At 47.0% G+C, this 19,829-nt stretch overlaps 2 protein-coding genes across 8 annotated transcripts in view; both read left to right on the top strand.

Moving 5' to 3' along the window:
- The window catches only part of DSCAM (DS cell adhesion molecule), a 744,988-nt gene that overhangs the window by 156,164 nt on the left and 568,995 nt on the right, over positions 1-19,829 (top strand). The window lies entirely within an intron of this gene.
- On the top strand, positions 6,651-10,471 carry LOC146397907 (uncharacterized). Its single transcript, XM_084992184.1, has 2 exons — positions 6,651-9,170; positions 9,262-10,471. Exons 1-2 carry the CDS (start codon positions 8,735-8,737, stop codon positions 9,498-9,500), a joined length of 675 nt encoding a protein of 224 aa, XP_084848310.1. The 5' UTR covers positions 6,651-8,734; the 3' UTR covers positions 9,501-10,471.

Genomic DNA, 19,829 nt, shown 5'->3' with positions numbered 1-19,829 from the left:
GAAACTGTTGAGATCTGGGCAGGGGGACAGTGGGACCCTGGCTACTCTGCTAGAGGCCTGAGGTGAGAGGGCAAGTGCACCACTGAGTGAATAATTACAAGCCACACAGGAGACTTGATTGGAGGAGTGGATATTTGGACAGAGGAAAAAGGACAGGTTTAGAAAATGTCTGTGGAAGATTTGATACACTGGCTGGTAGGCTGACTCTGAGCAGTGAGAGGAAGACCCTCATTGGGGATGATTTTTACTGTAGGGATTTTAGGGGATGGTGGTACTGTTAACTGGTGGCAAAACATTATTATTTAATTAAATATAAATTATTTAATTTCATTAATCAGAAATGGATCAGGGGAGTTCCTGTGGTGGCTCAGCAGTAACGAACCTAATATTCGTGAGGACGCAGGTTCGATCGGTGGTTAAGGATCTGGCACTGCAGTGAGCTGTGGTGCAGGTCACAGATGCGCCTTGGATCCTGTGTTGCTGTGGCTGTGGTGTAGGCTGGACGCTGAAGCTCCAATTCGATCCCTAGCCTGGGAACCTCCATATGCCACAGGTGCAGCCCTAAAAAGAAAAAAAAAAATGCTGAGAAATAGCTTTAATGATAGGCTGATAGGCAAAGCCCTTTAGGAAGTCTCTTCCCAGCGGGGGTGGGAGGAGTCCTTGAGCTCACGGAAAATGTCCCTCCAAAGCTGGCTTTGCGTGGGCTTTCACAGGACCCGTGACCCTGCCTCCCGCCTCCTTCGGCATTTCCTCTGTTCTGTTCGCCCTGGGCTTGCCCTGACTCCCTCTGGCTCTGCCTCGTCCCTGACCTCCGTACCTGCTCTTGATCATTTCAGGTTAGTCCAAACAAAGGAAAGCGATGGAGTTCCCCTTGCGGCTTAGCAGATGTGGGTTCAATCCCTGGCCTTGCTCTGTGGGTTAAGGATTCAGCTTTGCCGTGTAGGTGTAGGTCTTAGAGGCGGCTCGGATCCCATGTTGCTGTGGCTGTGGTGTATGTCGCAGACATGGCTCAGATCTGGTGTTGCTGTGGCTGTGGTGTAGGCTGGCAGCTGCAGCTCTGATTCGACCCCTAGCCTGGGAACCTCCATATGGTGTGGTTTAGGCATTTAGTTCAAAAAGGGAGGTGGTGGCCTCTCAGTCCCCCTACTCAGAAAACTCTGGATACGACAGTTTACAGCAGATGTTAATTCAATGTTTCATTGGCTTAATTTATTTAAGTGAAATGCAAAAACACTGAGAACTTTCTGCTTTTTTGTCTGGATATGGTTCCTTGAAAGGGCTGTCTTCCATTCTTCTCACTCTTCTGGGTTCAGTTTCCATGGAGCTTCCAAGTGGTCTAACGAATTCAGCTTTCTAAGTTTAAACTATTTTTCTACTTTGCCCATAGTCATCACGCTCCTTATTCTTGTTTAGTGTGTGGAGACTTCTTCTTTTTAATCCTCCAGGCTACTCTCTTAGCCTTTTCTTTAGAAGAAATTCTTTTAACTTCTTCTTATACGTTTCACAATTTCCAACCTTTGAGTCATATTCTAAGCTCACTTTGATCTTTCTCCAAATAGTCCTTCATTAAAAACAGTGCATAAATTTCCTTCTTCCATCATGCAGGGAGGAAAATAAATTTTATATCTCTTCAAGAAAGCAAATGTGGTCAAAGACTGCAATTGAGTTTCTTTGGGGACACTTTATGTGATCATGTTTCTAATTAGAACATGGATAGGGATCCTATCCTTTTCAACTTGTTTCACACCTCTGTACAGCCGAGTGACATGCTTAAGTTCCTCTTAGCTCTACCTGCAAATCAGGATGTGCCTTCTCATAATGGAAAGGCATGTTTGATGAAGACTGCCTAATCTTTTGTGCAAGTAACATGAGAAATATACATTTGACTTGTCTTCCCTTTGTGTTTTGAGAAGGAATGCTAAGTCACCTTTGTAAAAGGAACTGGAGACAGTTTTTGAAAATAAATTGTTGAGGTATCTATACACCCCATGTTCATAGATGCCTCCTTCAAAGGAGCCAAATGGTGGAAGCAACCCAGTAACAGAGAGCTGAATAAACAGAATGCGGCATATACATGCAAGAGAATATTATTCACGCTTAAAAGGAAAGAAAATTCTGACACATGCAACCTGAGTGAGCCAGTCACGAAAAGATAAATACTGTATGATTCCACTTACATGAGCTCGCTCATGTAGTCAGATACCTAGACACACAAGGTGGAATGGTGGGTGCTGGGGAATGGAGGAATTGGGATGCCAAATGGGGAATTGTTGCTTAATGGGTTGAGAGCTTCACTTTTTCAAGGTGAAACAGTTCTTGAGATTGGGCTGAACCATACTCTTAAACGTGGTTAAGACGGTTGAGTTTTATATTAAATGTTTTTAAGCACAAATAAACATTAAAAAATAAATTATTATACCTCTTCCCTTTAAATAACTGCATGGGAAAATTGATTTTGTTCATAGATAAGGGCCTGGATGAATTGACTTTAAGTAATATTGCATGTGTAACATCATATTTTACAAATAGCTTCAAAAATCACAGTAAGAATTACTTTTCCATAGTATTTTTAAAAATGAATGTGATTGGTGACAATGAAATTGGATTTTTAAAAAATTATAGCCATATATAGACTTGGAAATCATAATACTGCTTGGGGAACAGTATGATAGTAATTTTTTAGTCTTCGTTTTTTCTAAGCCTGTGGTCGGCTGCATGGTATATGACAGATACACAAACCACAAGAACGCAAGGATTTGGATCTGTTTTGTTAATGTCTAAAACAGCGGCTGCTCACAGAATAATCTCAGTGCGTATTTTCATCTTTTCTGTGTCACGGATGCCTAGTTGATTTACAAGGTTGTGTGAATTTCTTCTGGGCAGCTGAGTGATTCAGTTCCACGTGTACACATCTCTGTTCTTTCTCAAATGCGTTTCCCGTGTAGACCATTACGGAATATTGAGTAGAGGTCCCTGTGCTGTGCAGTAGGTCCTTGTTACCTGTCTGTACAGTCGTGCGTAGAAGTTAATCGCAAACTCCTAATTTGCCCTCCCCTCCCTGTCCCCCTTTGGTAATCATGTGTTTGATTTTGAAGTCTGTGAGTGTGTATTTGTTTTGTACGTATTCTTTTGTGTCATTTTATTAGATTCCACATCAAGAAACCATGCCGTTTGTAGCAACATGGGTGGACATAGAGATGATCCTGTTAGTGAGAGTTTGCTTAAGGCGCGCACACGGAAGGCTGCTTCTGTGTGCCCAGCACCACTCGCCTGTGGTCTGCAGAGAAGCGGACTCCTCAGCGGGGCACACGATGCTTCCAGACGTCAGGAACTTCCCTTTGGTTTGTTTATCACCTAAGTACTTACAGTGAGTTTTCAGCTGCAAAGTATTTTGCAACTAAGAGCAACTAATTCGAACAGATCATATAGATAAAAACGCTGAAAAATGGAGGGTTGGAGAAATTGGTCCCTTGTCTGAAAACAAATGAGTAGCAGAGCTGTCCTGTGTTTCAGATACTAAATTAGGCTCTACGCACACAGTGAGCACCTACTGTATGCAAATCTGTGTGCCACATGCCTCATCTCAGCCCCAGGTTTTGTACTTTTATTTTATTTTCCAATCACAGCCTTTTGGTGGGATTATCCTAAAAAAAGAAAGTAAGTCCTTTGGCATCTATGAGCGGTTAGAGGGATCTTACATTCAGGTTGTCCCACAGGTGTTAGTTTCTGAAACGGATGTGTCAGGCAGCCTGTCATACAGCCTATTAATTCAGCAAGTAAAGTTTTATCTTCACACCTCCTAGAACAGTGTTTCTCAAAGTGTGTGCACATGAATCACCCATTGCGGGGGAGGGGTCTTGTTAAAACTGATTCTGATTCCGCAGTTCAGGGCACGGCCTGAGACTCAGCTTTATTTATTTATTTACTTATTTTTAAAGGCCGCACATCTGTGGCATATGGAAGTTCCCAGGCTAGGGGTCAAATCGGAGCTGCGGTTGCCAGCCTACCCCACAGCCACAGCAATGCCGGATCCTTAACCCACAGAGCAGGGCCAGGGATTGAACCTTCATTTTCATGGATACTAGTTAGGTTCATGTCCATGAGACTCAGCTTTTCTGATGAGCACCCAGTGTTACTAAATCTGCCCCTCCAAGGCTGCACTGTGGGTGCAAGGCTGTAGGTTCTCAGCCCTGGTTGTACCTGGGAACACCTGGGTGGCTTTTTATAGACACCAATGCCCTGTTCTTAGAGGCTCACTCTAACCGGTCTGGGCACCCCTATTTTTAAAAGCTCTTAAACGAGTTTCATGTGCTTCAGGGGCTGAGGAGCACTGCTCTGGACAAGCATGACTGGCACTTGTTTGTCTCCATGTAACTGAATCCATTGATGGAATTTGGTGCATTCTGGTGTCTTTTAGGGGTTCAAGGAAGGCTAGAGAAATTACTCATTTTTTTTTTGTCTTTTTAGGGCCGCACCCATGGCATATGGAGGTTTCCAGGCCAGGGGTATAATCAGAGCTGTTGCAGCCAGCCTATGCCAGAACAACAGCAACATTAGATCTGAGTTGTGTCTCTGATGTACACTACAGCTCACAGCAACCTAGATCCTTAACCCACTGAGCAAGGCCAGGGATCGAATCTACAACCTCATGGTTCCTAGTTGGATTCATTTCCATTGCGCCACAACAAGAACTCCATGGAGAAATTATTCTAAGACAGCGCAGGGACTAGTGTTCAGAAGTACGTTGGCTGGGCAAGTGAATGATCATTTCCAGACATTGTGGATTATGGCCAGTGACTTGATCCCATGGCAGTGATCTAGTGCTTTACCTCAGTATCTTTAAATGTGCTGGCCATGGGGGGTGGTGGCAAAGGAGGGAGAAAGGGACCTTGCACTCCCAGATGAAAATTGGGAGAGGCACTGGAAAGAAAGTGGTGGGAAAATAAGTTTTATCTACAGTGGATGTATGGATGACGGATGTATGGATAATGGATGGATGGGTGATGGATGGATGGATGGATGGATGGATGATGGATGGATGATGGGTGAGTGGATGGATGGATGGATGGATGAGTGAATGGATGGATGATGGATGGATGGATGGATGAGTGGATGGATGAATGAGTGGATGGATGGATGAGTGGATGGATGGATGAGTGGATGTATGGATGATGGATGTATGGGTAATGGATGGATGGGTGATGGATGGATGAATGGATGGATGATGGATGGATGATGGGTGAGTGGATGGATGGATGATGGATGGATGAGTGAATGGATGGATGATGGATGGATGATGGATGGATGAATGAGTGGATGGATGGATGAGTGGATGGATGGATGGATGATGGATGGATGAATGAGTGGATGGATGGATGGATGATGGATGGATGGATGAGTGGTTGGATGGGTGGATGAGTGGATGGATGGATGATGGATGGATGAATGAGTGGATGGATGGATGAGTGGATGGATGGATGGATGATGGATGGATGAATGAGTGGATGGATGGATGGATGATGGATGGATGAGTGAATGGATGGATGATGGATGGATGATGGATGAGTGGATGGATGAATGAGTGGATGGATGAATGAGTGGATGGATGGGTGAGTGGATGGATGAATGAGTGAAAGGATGGATGGATGATGGATGGATGGATGAGTGGTTGGATGGGTGGATGAGTGGATGGATGGATGAGTGAATGGATGGATGAGTGGATGGATGGGTGGATGGATGATAGATGGATGGATGGAAAGATAGACAAATAGAGAGAAGACAGGAAAGAACTAAAAGAAGGATGTACAATTCAGAATGGAGAAGCATAAATCAGCAGTAGCCTTTGAGGGACCGAGGTTGGAAAGCCACAGGTAGGTGCTATGGGCAGCAAGTTTCAACACAAATGCTTAGCAAAACAAACCAGCATTTATTTTGTGGTAGTATGTTTAAAGAAAACTAGAAATGAAGGTTTAAAAATTGCTTCTGGATAGAAGTATCTTTATTTGGCTAAGGGCAGCTTTTCAGCCCCTGTCCATGCCCTCCTTGGCCAAGATGGACACTCAGAGAAGTGTGACCACACTGTCCAGGTGGGGACAGTTACATGCACTTTTCCATTTGAGCAGAAATGCTTTCTGGCTTTTTTCTTGTTACTGCACTGGAAGACCCACACAGGAGGCGCCTGTCACATGACTTTAACTTTCTGAGCACGTTCCTCGTGTCTGTGTTGAGAAGCACTTTCCTGGGTGGGCCTTCTTCAGGAGGCGCGGGGTCAGCAGGAGAATCCACTGCCCATGTGGCCGTGGGGGCGACCATGTGAAGTGGCCTCTGAAGCCATCAAGGCCACCCCAGGAGCTCTGCAGGGCTGTGTGGGGCCCCTCCTGCAAAGCACCCCCATTCATTCCTGGCCAACAAGGAAACCCACTCATAGGAAAAATTACATTAGGAAGAAGAGAATTGACCACAGTGGGCTTTGGCAACTCTGGTCCTGAGGCACATCACTGAGTAATAACCTGTGGGAGTTCCTGTTGTGGCTCAGTGGGTTAAGAACCCGACATAGTGTCCATGAGGACATGGGTTCGATCCCTGGCCTTGCTCAGTGGGTTAAGGATCTGGCGTTGTCGTGAGCTGTGGTGTAGGTCGCAGACATGTCTCGGGTCTGGTGTTGCTGTGGCTGCGACATTGGCTGGCAGCTGTAGCTCCAGTTTGACCCCTTGTCTGGGAAAATTTTCATGTGCCTCAGGATGAACCTAAAAAAAGAAAGAAGGAACCTGTGGAGACCTTGCTTTTGACTCTTGGAATGTTTGGTTAGTGTTGAGTCTCTGTGGTTTCATCTTGGTGACATCTGGCCCTGTGGAGTTGCAGTAGACTGTGTAGCAGAGGGACAGAGCAATGCCCTGGGCGTGAGTGCTGAGGGCCTCCATGCAGCGAGGACCAAGGGACAGGGAGACACTCACCAAGGACTGTCCTGTTCCCCTAAAAATGAACCATCCCACCTGGAGGTGTGGGGCCACCGAACCTGCAGGGAGGAGGGGGCGGCTGACCGTGGACCAGGGCAGGTCCAGGTCACCGCAAAGCAGGGTGGCACAGGCATAGAGAACAGCCCCATCTGCAGCGCCACTGCCTGGCATCAGGCAGTATCACGTCCTTGCTGTGTGGTCCTGGGCAGGTGACTTCATCCCCCCTGCCCTTCGGTGTTCTCTTTTGGAACGTGGTGATGGTACCACGCTTTGATAGGGTTGTTTTCAGGATGAAATGAGATCTCCCACAGGAAGTGCCCACCTCAAGGTGTGGTGCACGTGGCGTGCATGGCGTACAAGTATCTCCATCCTCAGATCCGGAAGCTTCCCTGTGGCCGTCCTCGGTCAGTGTGTGTGTGAAGGGACAAGACTTGCTCTCTTACCTGGCGTTTTCCAGGTGTACTTGGTCTCTTCAGGTCACTGTTAGAAGACTGAAGGTCTCCCCTGAGAAGACGTGGCCAGCTGCACAAGCGCCTGTGGTCCCAGGCTGGTCCTCAGGCAGGTGTGAGCAGAAGAGGAACTGGGCAGACACTGCACCTGCGTCATCTTTGGGCCAGAGTGCCAGGAGGCACGAGATGCTCAGGGAAGGTGGTGGCAGGTGTCTGTCTGACCACCACCCTGAAGTCTCCCACAAGCCTTCACAACCAGTGTCATGGCCACCAAGGTTCTCCATCTTTCTGAGAACGAGTGCAGGTATCTGTTGGTATTTGTGCGGCATTTTACTGAATGAGTGTTTATTGGGCAGCATCGGCACCAGTCCTGGAGTGGGTGGTCCGCGGGTGTGGAAGGGGGGCAGTGGTGGCGAGGCTCCTGTACTCACTGGCCTGTGGTCCTGGGGGGCCGCAGATAATCATGCAAAGTACCCTCTGGTCCTAATAGTGAGACGGGCTGGAGATGGAAGAGGTAGGGCTGGTGAGAGGGAGCGCGGGACCTGGCCTCAGGGAGTTCGGGATGCTTCCATGATGGGCAGTTCGTTGCGTCCCTTAGATCCACTGCTTAGAGGTGTGGTGAGAACACAGGTGAGGACCCCGAGTCGGGAGATGCGGAGGCCAAGAGCCGGCGCTGGCCTGTGTGAGGAGGGCCGGCCATTCTTGTTCTGAGTCAGTCCTGTCCCCTTGTTTCTGCTTTGGGGCTTTTTCTCAGGCAGTGTCCCACCGGGATATTCTGTCCCCAGGTATTTACAGGGCCTGGCTGGTCCCTTCTTGCCATCAAACCATGATCCAGAAGACACCTTCCCAGAGGGTGCCCCTGACGCCTCCCTGCGGATCTGCCCCTCGCCCCGCCCGTGGTGGCCTCCGCCGTCTGAGGTTCCAGAGCGGCCTCTGACATCTGGGGTTCCATGGCTCACCTTGAGCACGTGAGCTGGGTGGGTGAGCTTGCCCACCACCTGCTCCTCCTCCTTGCACTGAAAGCCCCTGAAAGCAGGTCCTTTGCTGAGCCTGGTGCCAGGCCCGTCTTGAGAGCAGTGCCTGGCCCGTGGCAGGCCTGGCTGCTAGTCATGGAGCATCAGAGAGCAGTTTCCGGTTCGGCCCAAGTTCGCTCAGACAGCATGAACGCCGCCTCCACTCACAGGTCAAACACAGGAAGAGTTTGCAGCTGGATTCTGAGCCCGGCTGACTTGCTGTGGCTGGTTTGCTGGTTTAGGTCCCCCGTTTGGGGTCCTCGAGCGTGCACAGCAGCGGGGACAGGTGGGCAAGGGTTGGGAGGCACGAGGAGCAATGTGCTGTGTCAGCTTGTTCGCAGTCTCCATGGTTTTCTCAAAGGACTGGTCACCCCTCGGAGCCTTTCATGGGCGTCCAGCCCTCCATGCCTGGGGGACCGCTACCCTAGTGACAGTGACAAGAGCCTCTCTCCAGAGGGCGTGTGTGGTCAGGGACACAGCCTCCTCTCCAGAAGGCCACTCCCCTGTCCCCTGCCAGGCTAAGAAGGCCGATTTCCACCATTTCTCTGGAAGCCGGACGACAGTGCCGGTAATCAGCACCTTCCTCTGCAGGGAAACAGGCAGTGCCCACTTCCTCAGTGCCCGCTTCCTCGGTGTCTACTTCCTCAGTGCCCGCTTCCTCAGTGCCTGCTTCCTCAGTGCCCGCTTCCTCGGTGCCCGCTTCCTCGGTGCCTGCTTCCTCAGTGCCTGCTTCCTCAGTGCCCGCTTCCTCAGTGCCTGCTTCCTCAGTGCCCACTTCCTCAGTATGCTCTACCTCAGTACCCAATTCCCCAGTGCCCTCTTCCTCAGTGCCCGCTTCCCCAGTGCCCGCTTCCTCAGTACCCTCTTCCTCAGTGCCCACTTCCCCAGTACCTGCTTCCTTGGTGCCTCTTCCTTGGTACCAGCTTTCTCAGTACCCTCTTTCTCAATACCCACTTCCTCAGTACCCTCTTCCTCAGTACCAGCTTCCTCAGTACCCTCTTTCTCAGTACCTGCTTCCTCAGTGCCCTCTTCTTCAGTACCCTCTACCTAAGTATCCACTTCCTCGGTGTCCTCTTCCTTAGTACCCTCTTTCTCAGTACCTGCTTCCTTAGTACCCTCTACCTCAGTACCCACTTCCTCAGTGCCCACTTCCTCAGTACCCTCTACCTCAGTACTTACTTCCTCAGTACCTGCTTCCTCCGTGCCCTCTCCCTCAGTGCCCGCTTCCTCAGTACCCTCTTCCTCAGTACCTGCTTCCTCAGTGCCCAGTACCTCAGTACCCACTTGCTCAGAGCCCTCTACCTCAGTACCCGCTTCCTTAGTGCCCTCTTCCTCAGTGCCCACTTCCTCAGGACCTGCTTCTCTCAGTGGCTCATGGTGCGAAGAAGCAGATGCATGTGGGAAACCCACCTTGATGGCCATGACCGCACACATGGAGAGTGATGAGAGCTTTACACATACGGCGAGCCATCCTGGGAGTCCTGGTGGGAGGACAGCCCTCCTTACCCCTCCTGAGAAAGCACAGGTTTCCTAGACCTCACAGCCCTTCTGTGTGAATGGGATGGGGTACAGAGAGGTTTCTCAGCCGGTGAGAAGGCTCCACTTCTGTTGTCTCAGGCTGTGGACAACAGGGCGTCTGCAGGTGGAGACAGACACTTAAAGGAGGGGATGCAGGCAGTGTGAGTATGAGTATGTGATTCGTGCATGCATCGAAGCCTGCCAGTATTTGGGCAGATTGACATCTGAATATGCATTTATAAGCATGTCATAAACTGGTCCTTCAGAAGTAGTGTATTTTGGAGTTCCTGTCATGGCTCAGTGGTTAGAGAATCCAAATAGGAACCATGAGGTTGCGGGTTCAATCCCTGGCCTCACTCAGTGGGTTAAGGATCCAGCATTGCCATGAATTTGTGGTGTGGGTTGCAGACGTGGCTCGGATCCCACATTGCTGTGGCTGTGGTGTAGGCTGGTGGCTACAGCTCTGATTAGACCCCTAGCCTGGGAACCTCCATATGCCACAGGTGAGGCCCTAGAAAAAGACAAAAAAAAAAAAGAACTAGTGAATTGTATTTTGCAGCAATAAGCTGAGTTTCAGATTGGGACAGTCATTTGTAGTAGTAAGGACTCTTTGATGACCAGTGATAAGCAAGAACCAAAAAAGATGCTTTTGGCTCACATCACTAAAAATTCCAGGAATAACATCTTCAGGCATGGCTGTATCAAGGTATTCAAACAATCTCTGGCAGGAGCACATCCCATTCTTGCTGTCAGCCTCACTGTACTGGGATTTCCTCCAGGTTAGACTGGCCCCTCTGCAGGCCAGGTGCAGCAGGCTGCTCACTGTCCCTAGCAGCTCAGCACCAGGGGAAGAGTTCTCTTTCTCCATAGTCATTGATGTGGGCTCATGTCACTTACTCATCTAAGACCTACTCTCGCTGTCTGTTGATGTAGTGATGGTGACCTTGGCATTACTTTAAAAATGAAGGTCTTCTCCAAGGAAAGCCCGGGTGCTCTTACCTTAAGAGGGGAAGTGGATGCTGTGAGACAAAATGACAAATGTCCATTAGCCAGTGTTTAAGGGACGCAAAGAGAGTGTCAGCCATGTGGGCTATTCCATGTTGTGTGGTACTGACCTGTGCTTGGCAGGGTAGCCTTAGGCACTCAGGCCAACAGGAGAGCGCGCGTGCGCACACGCACACACACACACACCCACACACATCATTGACAACTAAAGAAAGCCCCTGCAGATTTCCAGAGCGCCCTAAAGTTGGGCTTCTGATGAGCATCTCAGCACTCACCCTTTTCTATTTGTTTTCTGTTTACTTCCGTTTTCACTAAGTGCCTTGCAGGGGAGCTAACCAGTCCCAGTGGTATATTTTGAAGTAAAGCAGAGCCTGTAGAGGCCTATACCTGACGTCTGATTTCCAGACATGCACTGGGAGGTAAGGTTGGGAGCTGGAACTCACTTTGGGTCAAAGAGCGCCTCTCACATGTCTGCTTTCAAATTCAAATATACCACGTTCAAGATAAAGTATGGAACTCACTATTTTTTTAAAAAGCACATATTTAGATGGACATATCTCTTAAGATAATAATTTTGATAGCTTATAAATAGAAGAAAGAAAATCTGTAGAACTGAAGGCTAAAAGGTAGCCAGGATTATACTTTTCAAGGAAGAAATATTAACAGCAAACTTCCTTTAGACATTTGTTTCTTATACAATTGTGGATGCTCATATATTTAATGCTTTTTACTGTTACAAATATTTAACCATCTAATGCCCTCAGTCCTTTTGCTTTCAGGGTGTCTTTGTAACACTTACCATGTGCTAATCCCTGTGGTTATGTAGTTTTTATCCTGTAATCAACTCCATGAACAGAACAAGTCGTTTGGAAAACAAATTTTTTTTTTTTTTTTTTTTTTGTCTTTTTGCCATTTCTTGGGCTGCTCCAGCGGCATATGGAGGTTCCCAGGCTAGGGGTCTAATCAGAGCTGTAGCCACCGGCCTATGCCAGAGCCACAGCAACGCAGGATCCGAGCCACATCTGCAACCTACACCACAGCTCACGGCAACGCTGGATCCTTAACCCACTGAGCAAGGGCAGGGACCAAACCCATAACCTCATGCTTCCTGGTCGGTTTCGTTAACCCCTGTGCCACGACGGGAACTCTGAAAAACAAATATCTTGATAGGAATATTCTAAGTATGAAAAAACTCAATTTTATAGTTTTATTTCTTCAAATATTAATTTACTGTCTTGTTTACATTTATTTACCAAGGAAGGAACTTGTGCTCAGAGAAACAGGCCTAGTTTTGGAAAACGGAATTAAGCATCTCTCTGTTTTCATTGCCTTGGTCCCTTTGGACCTGAAACTGCCCTGATATTTTTGTGTAGTTTGAAAATAAATTCATTTTGTTAGGGAAATCTGTTATTATTAATTATTTTATCAGTCTAACATCCACTAAAAGCAAATAAATAAATCAACACAATTCTCATCTATACAAAGAAAAATCAGTTTATTTTCTAGTTCTAAAAAAGGCACAGCCCAAGAAATAGCAACAACAACAACAACAACAAAAAAAAAAAAAAGGCACAAAGATAATATATTTTAAAATACGACTTATGAAATCTTTCAAACAGGGATTCTTGTCTGTTTTCTCCCTCATCTTATTCTGTGTCTGGCACAGAGTAGATATTCAGTGAGGATTATTTTTGTCGAAGTGTATGTTGAATGAATACGTGCATTTTAAATAAACTGAAAAGGACAGAGAATAATAAAACGGGCACTGAAACCTAACACAGAAACAGATGTTTATACTTTTCCATATTTTATTGATTTTTTTCATAAATAATAATGTTAGGAAAAAACTAAAGTCCCACTCATATTTTCTGTGCACATTTTGATACCTTTGCAACCTATTTATGAATCCATAAAACAGAGAAGCTATTACTTGGTGGATTTTAAAATGTATATAGGTGATAGCATGCATGTTAAGGTTCGTCTTTAAAGAATTTCTCCAAATTCTCCCTGTATTTTACAGACAAGGTGCACCAAAATATTCTCCTTCCTGAAACCTCAGGTCAGGGGTTGATGAGCCCGGGGGTTGCGCATGTGATCAGGTCCTGCCGTGGGTGTCCTGGGCTCAGACTAAACTGGGTGATGCAATTAGCCTGGAGGGCGAGAGGATGATGTCAGATCTTAATGCCGTAACACTGCCGTAGGTTCTCCTTGCGACGGAGCAGGCTGCTTTTTTCCATCAGTTATTGAGACGCCCATTTCCTCTCTTAGTAAGGCCTGTCGTTGCTGGTTCAGCTTTGACCACGGGTTGTTTTCTGGTTGCTTTGATTGTCAAGGACTTCCATGGCAGAGGGTGCCCTGGGCCAGTGAACACTGCGCGCTTTCCGCCTTTATCCAGCCCTTGGGCCACGTGTTTCGAATTCCTCAGGCTTTACACAGGCAACACTGTGCACCTTCTGAATGTCCCCTACACCCTCCCTGGAGCCTGGGGCAGGAGTGCTTCAGTATTACTGCAGCAGACCTTGGAATTTTCATTCTGAGTGGGATAAACAAGGACTCAATAGCGTCCCCTGTCCATTTGGATCAGGTTTTTGCAGCAAGTGAATCATGAATACACTTTTTCAGTTTTCAAGTATTTTTCAGTTTTTGGAACTGCAGATCAGAGTTTCTGGATCATTATTATAAATCCACACGCTTTCCCGCCAGCTGACGGCATCACCCCCTGCTTTTCAGCGCTGACTCAGAGCCTTCCTCTCTTCCCTCCAGCCCTCCTCCCTTCCTTCTGTTCTTTCTCTCTTCCTCTCTGGGGGTTCATGAGGATTGGGAGAGAAGCAGCACTGGCTGCTCTTTAAGGACCCAGGTGTTCCAGTCAAGTCTGTGGTCGCATTCTGTTTCTGCTGCTCACTGCCTGCTTGGCCATTGTTCCGTGTCACTCGTAGGGCTTGTTTCCTGACACAGTCATCGCGTCTGCCTCCTGAGGTGTTGCGAAGACACACAGGTGGTGGGTGTAAACACCCTTGATGGGACTCCCGGCACATAACTAGGCCTCGGTGAACGACACCTGCTCTTAGCGCCGCTGTTGTTTTCATGTCATTTGGTATCACAATACACTTGCTATTCTCTTTTACATGGTGAGTGTATTCACGTGTGTGTGTGTGTGTGTGTGTGTGTGTGTGTGTGTGAGATACATTTGGTCTTTGCTTACACGTAAGTTGCTTGGCTGCACCTGCCGGAAAGTATCGTCCATTGCAGTCGTCCTCATCAGCCTTAAAGCTTTAAGTGTTATCTGAGGTTAGACTGCGTACTTGGGGTGCAAGACTGCTGTCTCCTGAGAGCTATGGATCAGTAGACGGATAGATAGATGAGCAGAGAGAGAGGGGTAATATATAGATTAGTGGATGGATGGTAGGTAGGTAGGTGGATGGGTAGATATTCCTCTGAACCTCACATTGTGGGCAGGATGATCAAGGACCACCGTGGGATTCTGAATTTACTGTGGCCCCGAGCACACCAGAGAATCTTTCCATTAGGGTGAAAAGAATTCAGTCAGAGGTTATTTCTTTGCTAGGAAACCCTAGCCCTGCCAGAGTTTACTTGCTCCCATTTTTATTAAACAGTTAGACACGTGTATCTCTGGTCCTGGAGGCCACGTTGGCCGATCTCTGTGGGCAGATTGATGCTTAGCACGGTTCCTCTCTTTCATCGCTGGAGCCCCTCAATCCTGGTTATTTCGAGATGCTTCTCCTCCTCTCCAGAGGCGCTCTAGGATTTCAAGTTGATTACCTCAGGGGCTTAAAGACAGAGCCTCATTTGGCCTTTTGTGCGACAGATGGGATGGGATATGCATGCAGCCCTTGCAACTTCCTATTCAACTGGGCAACTAAAATGCCAATTGTCTTTAGGACTGATAGCGTAAATTTGTGATTGTATTTGATTCTTTAGTCACCAGTTTGAATGTTATGGTTGATTACAAGTACATAATAAGACCCTTTCTGTGACTGGCGTTTTCATCTTTCTGGGTAAATAGAGTGCCTCTTGATCTGTTTTTTTTTTTTTTTTTTTCTTCTTCCTCTTCTTCTTTTTTCTTCCTAATTCCCTTTCACTTGTGTTTCTCTGCACATCCTGCAGGGGTGTCTCTAGGGGACTCTTGGTCTCCTCGTTCATGTTTCAGAGTTGAAAGTAGTATTCAAATGCAGCTGTATTTTACAGATTGGCCATTTTGATAAAATTAAGCCTCATGAATATGAAGATTTTCATAGAATTCCCACGGCAGCCCATGGTGAGGATTTGCAGTAAAATCCCTTCTCAACTTACGTGACCTGTGAGAGTGTCCCCCGGGCTCAACTGCAGCGTTGTTTACTCATATGAAGTGCACAGCACATATTAGTTCATTCTTAAGCCTCGGCAGCAGCAGTCTGAGAAGCACATTTGTCCAGAGGGCTCCCCACAGAAAACCCTAGAAGGTCATTGTCTTCACAGATCCTGGGACATGCGGGAATTAAATGCTCACACTGTGAACTCCAGAAAAGGTGGCACTGGTGGAATTGCTTTTGTTATGTTTTCTTGAGCTGTGAATGGCTTTGTCCCACAGAATCTTAGAAAAAGCCACCTTCTCTGTGACTGAACCAGGCTTCTGGTGTCTCGACAGGTCTTTGGTAATAGCTCTGGGAGGAAAGCTTTACCTGACCCATTTGTCCCCCGCACGAAGCCTCTTCTAAGTTGGAGACTACTGTTACTTATTCGCTGTATTTTATTGACTTTTGTAAACGGATAATACAGTCATGATTCGAAACTCAAAAAGTGTACAAGATGTGTGTAGAGAGGAAATTCTAATTGCACCCCAAGCCCCTCACCCTCTGTTTTCAGGTCTGCCTACCCTGCATACATCTCAAATAGGTACCTATTGCGATTTGCTTGTTATCCAGCCTTCCAGAAATGCTCTGTGCCTGAACAAAGCTGCAAAAATATATCACTTTGTGCCAGAGCGGACTTACCACATCTGCCTGGCATTGGTTCTCTAGCTAAGCTCTCCCTAATCTAACTGCCACATTCTAGAAGGTATGTTTCTGCCTGTCTATGTGGTTTTCAGGAAACTGGGGCCATGTTGCTTTAGGGTAAGTCCTCAGAGCATGCCATTACTCCTGCTCCTGTGCAGGTCTCTCTCTCATTCTCTTATTTATTTTTATTTTTATTAGAGTATAGTTGATTTACATTGTTGTGTCAATTTCTGCTATGTGGCATAGTGACCCAGTCGTACATCTCTCTACCTTCTTTTTCTCCTATTATCTTCCATCATGGTCTTTCCCAAGAGACTGGTTATATATAGTTCCCTGCTCTGTACAGCAGGACCTCTTGCTTATCCATTCTGCATGGAATAGTTTGCATCTCCCAACCCCAAACTGCCTGTCATCCATCCCACTTTTCTGGCTCTCTGGTTCCCTGGTGAAAATGAAACCTTGGATTTTGGTCCATTTCACTTTTTTTTTTTTTTTCCTGTTTGAAAGGCACTTTAAGTAGTCCCTTGATGTTGCTTTTAATTCCTTTTACATTTTAAAAAGAGTTCTACTCTCATCTCTTTACTTGTATTGCCTGTGAAAATGGCCTGAATAATGAGGCCAACAGAGAATCCCATCTTGAGGGCTAATTATTGATGTATTCCTCCTGTCAGCCAGCATGTAACCTCCAGGAATGGAAGGTTAGGCAAAGTATCCTGGCCCCAGAAGGAACCCTGCTCATGACACTAAGCTTCAGTCCCCCAAGGTCACGGGAAGGTGATTTTCTATGCTGTGTCATGGGCCAGAAAGAGATACCAGATCAGCCTGCTCCTGCACAACACGTTCTTATGAGAAAGATTTGGCTGAAATAGGCATTTGAAAATGTTTAGAAAGCTTTATTAAATGTATATTTTAATTAAAAATTTTTTTTCATTAATAAATCCATAAATAACAAGTGCTGGAGGGAGTGTGGAGAAAAGGGAACCCTCTTGCACTGCTGGTGGGAATGTAAACTGGTACAGCCACTATGGAGAACAGTTTGGAGATACCTTAGAAATCTATCCATAGAACTTCCATATGACCCCGCAATCCCACTCTTGGGCATCTATCTGGACAAAACTCTACTTAAAAGAGATGCATGCACCCATATGTTCACTGCAGCATTATTCACAATAGCCAGGATATGGAAACAACCCACATGTCCATCAACAGATGATTGGATTCGGAAGATGTGGTGTATATACACAATGGAATACTACTCAGCTGTAAAAAAGAATGACATAATGCCGTTTGCAGCAACATGGATGGAACTAGAGACTCTCTTACTGAGAGAATGAGTCAGAAAGACAAAGACAAATACCATAGGAATCTAATATGCAGCACAAATGAACCTTTCCACGGAAAAGACAGTCATGGACTTGGAGAATAGACTTGTGGCCGCCTGGGGGGAGAGGGAGGGAGTGGGAGGAATCGGGAGCTTGGGGTTGTCGGATACAACTTGGAATAGATTTACAAGGAGATCCTGCTGAGAACTATGTCTTGATACTTATATTGTAACAGAGCAAAGGGCGGGGGGGGAAATGTATACATGTAAGAGGAACTTGGTCCCCATGCTGTACAGCGGAAAAATATTAAATAATAAAACAAAAAAAATTTTTTCATGTAACTGTCTTTTTAAAAACTTTTTATTCGAGTATAGTTGATTTACAGTGTTGCATCGATTTCTGCTATACAGCGTGCTGACCCAGTCACATATATATAGATAGATACATATATATATATATATATATATATATGACTTTCTCGTGAAAGAGTTGCTTTTTATATGGCTAGATGTAAAAACGTTTGGGGTGCCCTACTTGTGTCAAGGGGTTCATGTAGGATAGTGCTTTGTGTGGCGTTGGCCTTAACATTCTTTGTCCAATGAACAAATTGGTCCGGTCTCCACTCTGGTCTGTTTCAGTTGAGAGAAGGTGAAACAGGAGACCTTCCACCATCACACCCTTAACTTAAGCCGCGCCGATGGGACTCTCCGGCCTTCTCTTTTCGGCGTTCCTCACTGTGGGCCTGAGATCAGTAGGCCTGGCCATCGCGCCCACACCTCATGTGTAGTTAAACTCCAGCCTCTACATTGCCGCCGTCCCGACAGCCAGGAAGAGAAGTTCTGGTATTGCCGCTCCTCGTCCTGAGGCGGCGGCCGCAGCGGATGTGATGCCGCAGCGTGATGTGGAACCGCCCCACCTGTTCTTCTCACGGAGAACAAGGTACGGGCTTGTGCCGGCAGACGCTTTTATATCGAAGCCGAAGCCTCTCCCCATGCACTGCAGCTTTTCCCTGTCGACTTGTGGCCCGAGTGAAGAACTGACTAGCTCCGCTGTGCCAGTGCAGTTCCTAACGGAGCCAGTGAGGATGGCACTGGCTCTTCACAGCAGGGCTGGGCTGCGAGGTTTACGAACAAAGATGAAAATTCTCCCTGTTAGGATTTCGAAGGGGTTCATGAGGAACCTAGAGGTCATTAGCCTTTGTGTGTGAAAATAAAATAGAATGATCTAGAAAAAATGTAGCCTTTAAATGGGGAAAATAGGGTGAGCTTTGGGAAGTGGGGACTAAGAGAGAGGCACGATCCTTAAACATCTGGTTTCTAGCAGGATGTCCGCATGTGTGCTGTGTGCCTGTGCACTGCAAGAGGCTGGAGCCAGGGGCTCTCGCCTCTTCTGGCTCCTTCAAAACCTGCTTCACCTGCAAGTTCCATTGTGGCGCAGCAGGTTAAGGATCAGGATCCGGCGTTGTCACTGCAGCTGCTCGGGTCGCTGCTGTGGCACAGGTTTAGCCCATGGCCCCAGGAACTTCCGCATGCCTTGGATGTGGCCCCCCAAGAAAACCTCTGCTTAAACCAAGGATCACATGGGATAGACAGGCATTTCCATGTTTCTCTCCCTGTCTAGACTCAGAGCCCCTTGATGGCAGGGAGAATGCTTTAATTCACATCTACCTCCTAACCTCTGGACCAGAGGCTGGTACTTACAAGTGTGATCAAAGGAATGACTGGTCCCAAGGATGCCCACATTGTCATTTCCAGGACCTGTGACCGTGGTAGCTTACAGAGCAAAATGGACTTTGCAGGTGTGATTAAGGCCCTTGAGATGGGGAAAGCACCCTGGATTATATGGATGGGCCTGATGGAATCCCAAGGATCCCTACAAGGAAAAGAGGGGACAGGAGGGTCGGGCTCTGGAGATGCAAGGTGAGAAGTGCTCAGCCCACCATGGCTGGCCTTGAAGATGGACAAAAAGCCTACAAGCCAAGGAAGGCAGGCCGCTTCTTAAAGCTGGAAAAGGCAGGGGGCTGACTTTCCCTTGGAGCCTCTGGCTGGAGCACAGCCCTGCTCACACCGTGTTTTAGTCCAGTGGCATTCTTTAGGATTCTGATTTCTAAATCCATAAAATGCTAAACTTGTGTTGTTTTAAGCCATGAGGTTGTGGCGATTTGCTCCAGTAGCAACAGGAAATAAATGCAGTAAGCAGTCCACATGGAATGGATGTCCTTGCTACGCAGAACCCGTGCCGAGATCACAGCAGCGCCAGGAACACTGCTGCAGCTCCTGCTCCAACACTGGGAAGTAGAAACACTTCTAGAAACTCAGCCTAGAGACCCCCTTTTAGTTTGGTTGCCAAGCGGGATGTGGGCTTGCGCAGCTGAAATTGTGTTCATCCGCTGATGGTCATTAGGTTTGTAACAAAAACAAAAAGGCTTTACCTTAGGTTTATTGCGTAGGTGATGGGGTTCAAAAGCGAACATCCGTTTGCGTGTGTAATAGGTGTGAATCTTAAGTCGCAGACACATCGTGTGTTAGACTTGCTTTTTTATTTGCGTATAGCTCGGCTTAATTTGTAATAG

The sequence above is a fragment of the Sus scrofa genome, chromosome 13 (genome assembly GCF_054392235.1).
Source record: "Sus scrofa isolate SSC_HxYL_T2T_F1_AM1 chromosome 13, Sscrofa_HxYL_maternal_Yorkshire_Landrace_v2.0, whole genome shotgun sequence".
Classification (NCBI taxonomy): Eukaryota; Metazoa; Chordata; class Mammalia; order Artiodactyla; family Suidae; genus Sus; species Sus scrofa.
This window is presented reverse-complemented; position numbering and strand designations above follow the sequence as displayed.

Excerpts from the sequence above, each read along its gene's own strand:
- LOC146397907 (XM_084992184.1), top strand. The coding sequence starts at position 8,735 with ATGTGCTGTGTCAGCTTGTTCGCAGTCTCCATGGTTTTCTCAAAGGAC. Across the intron at positions 9,171-9,261 it reads CCTCAGTGCCCGCTTCCTCA|TGCCCGCTTCCTCAGTACCC; the intron begins GTGCCTGCTTCC and ends CCGCTTCCCCAG.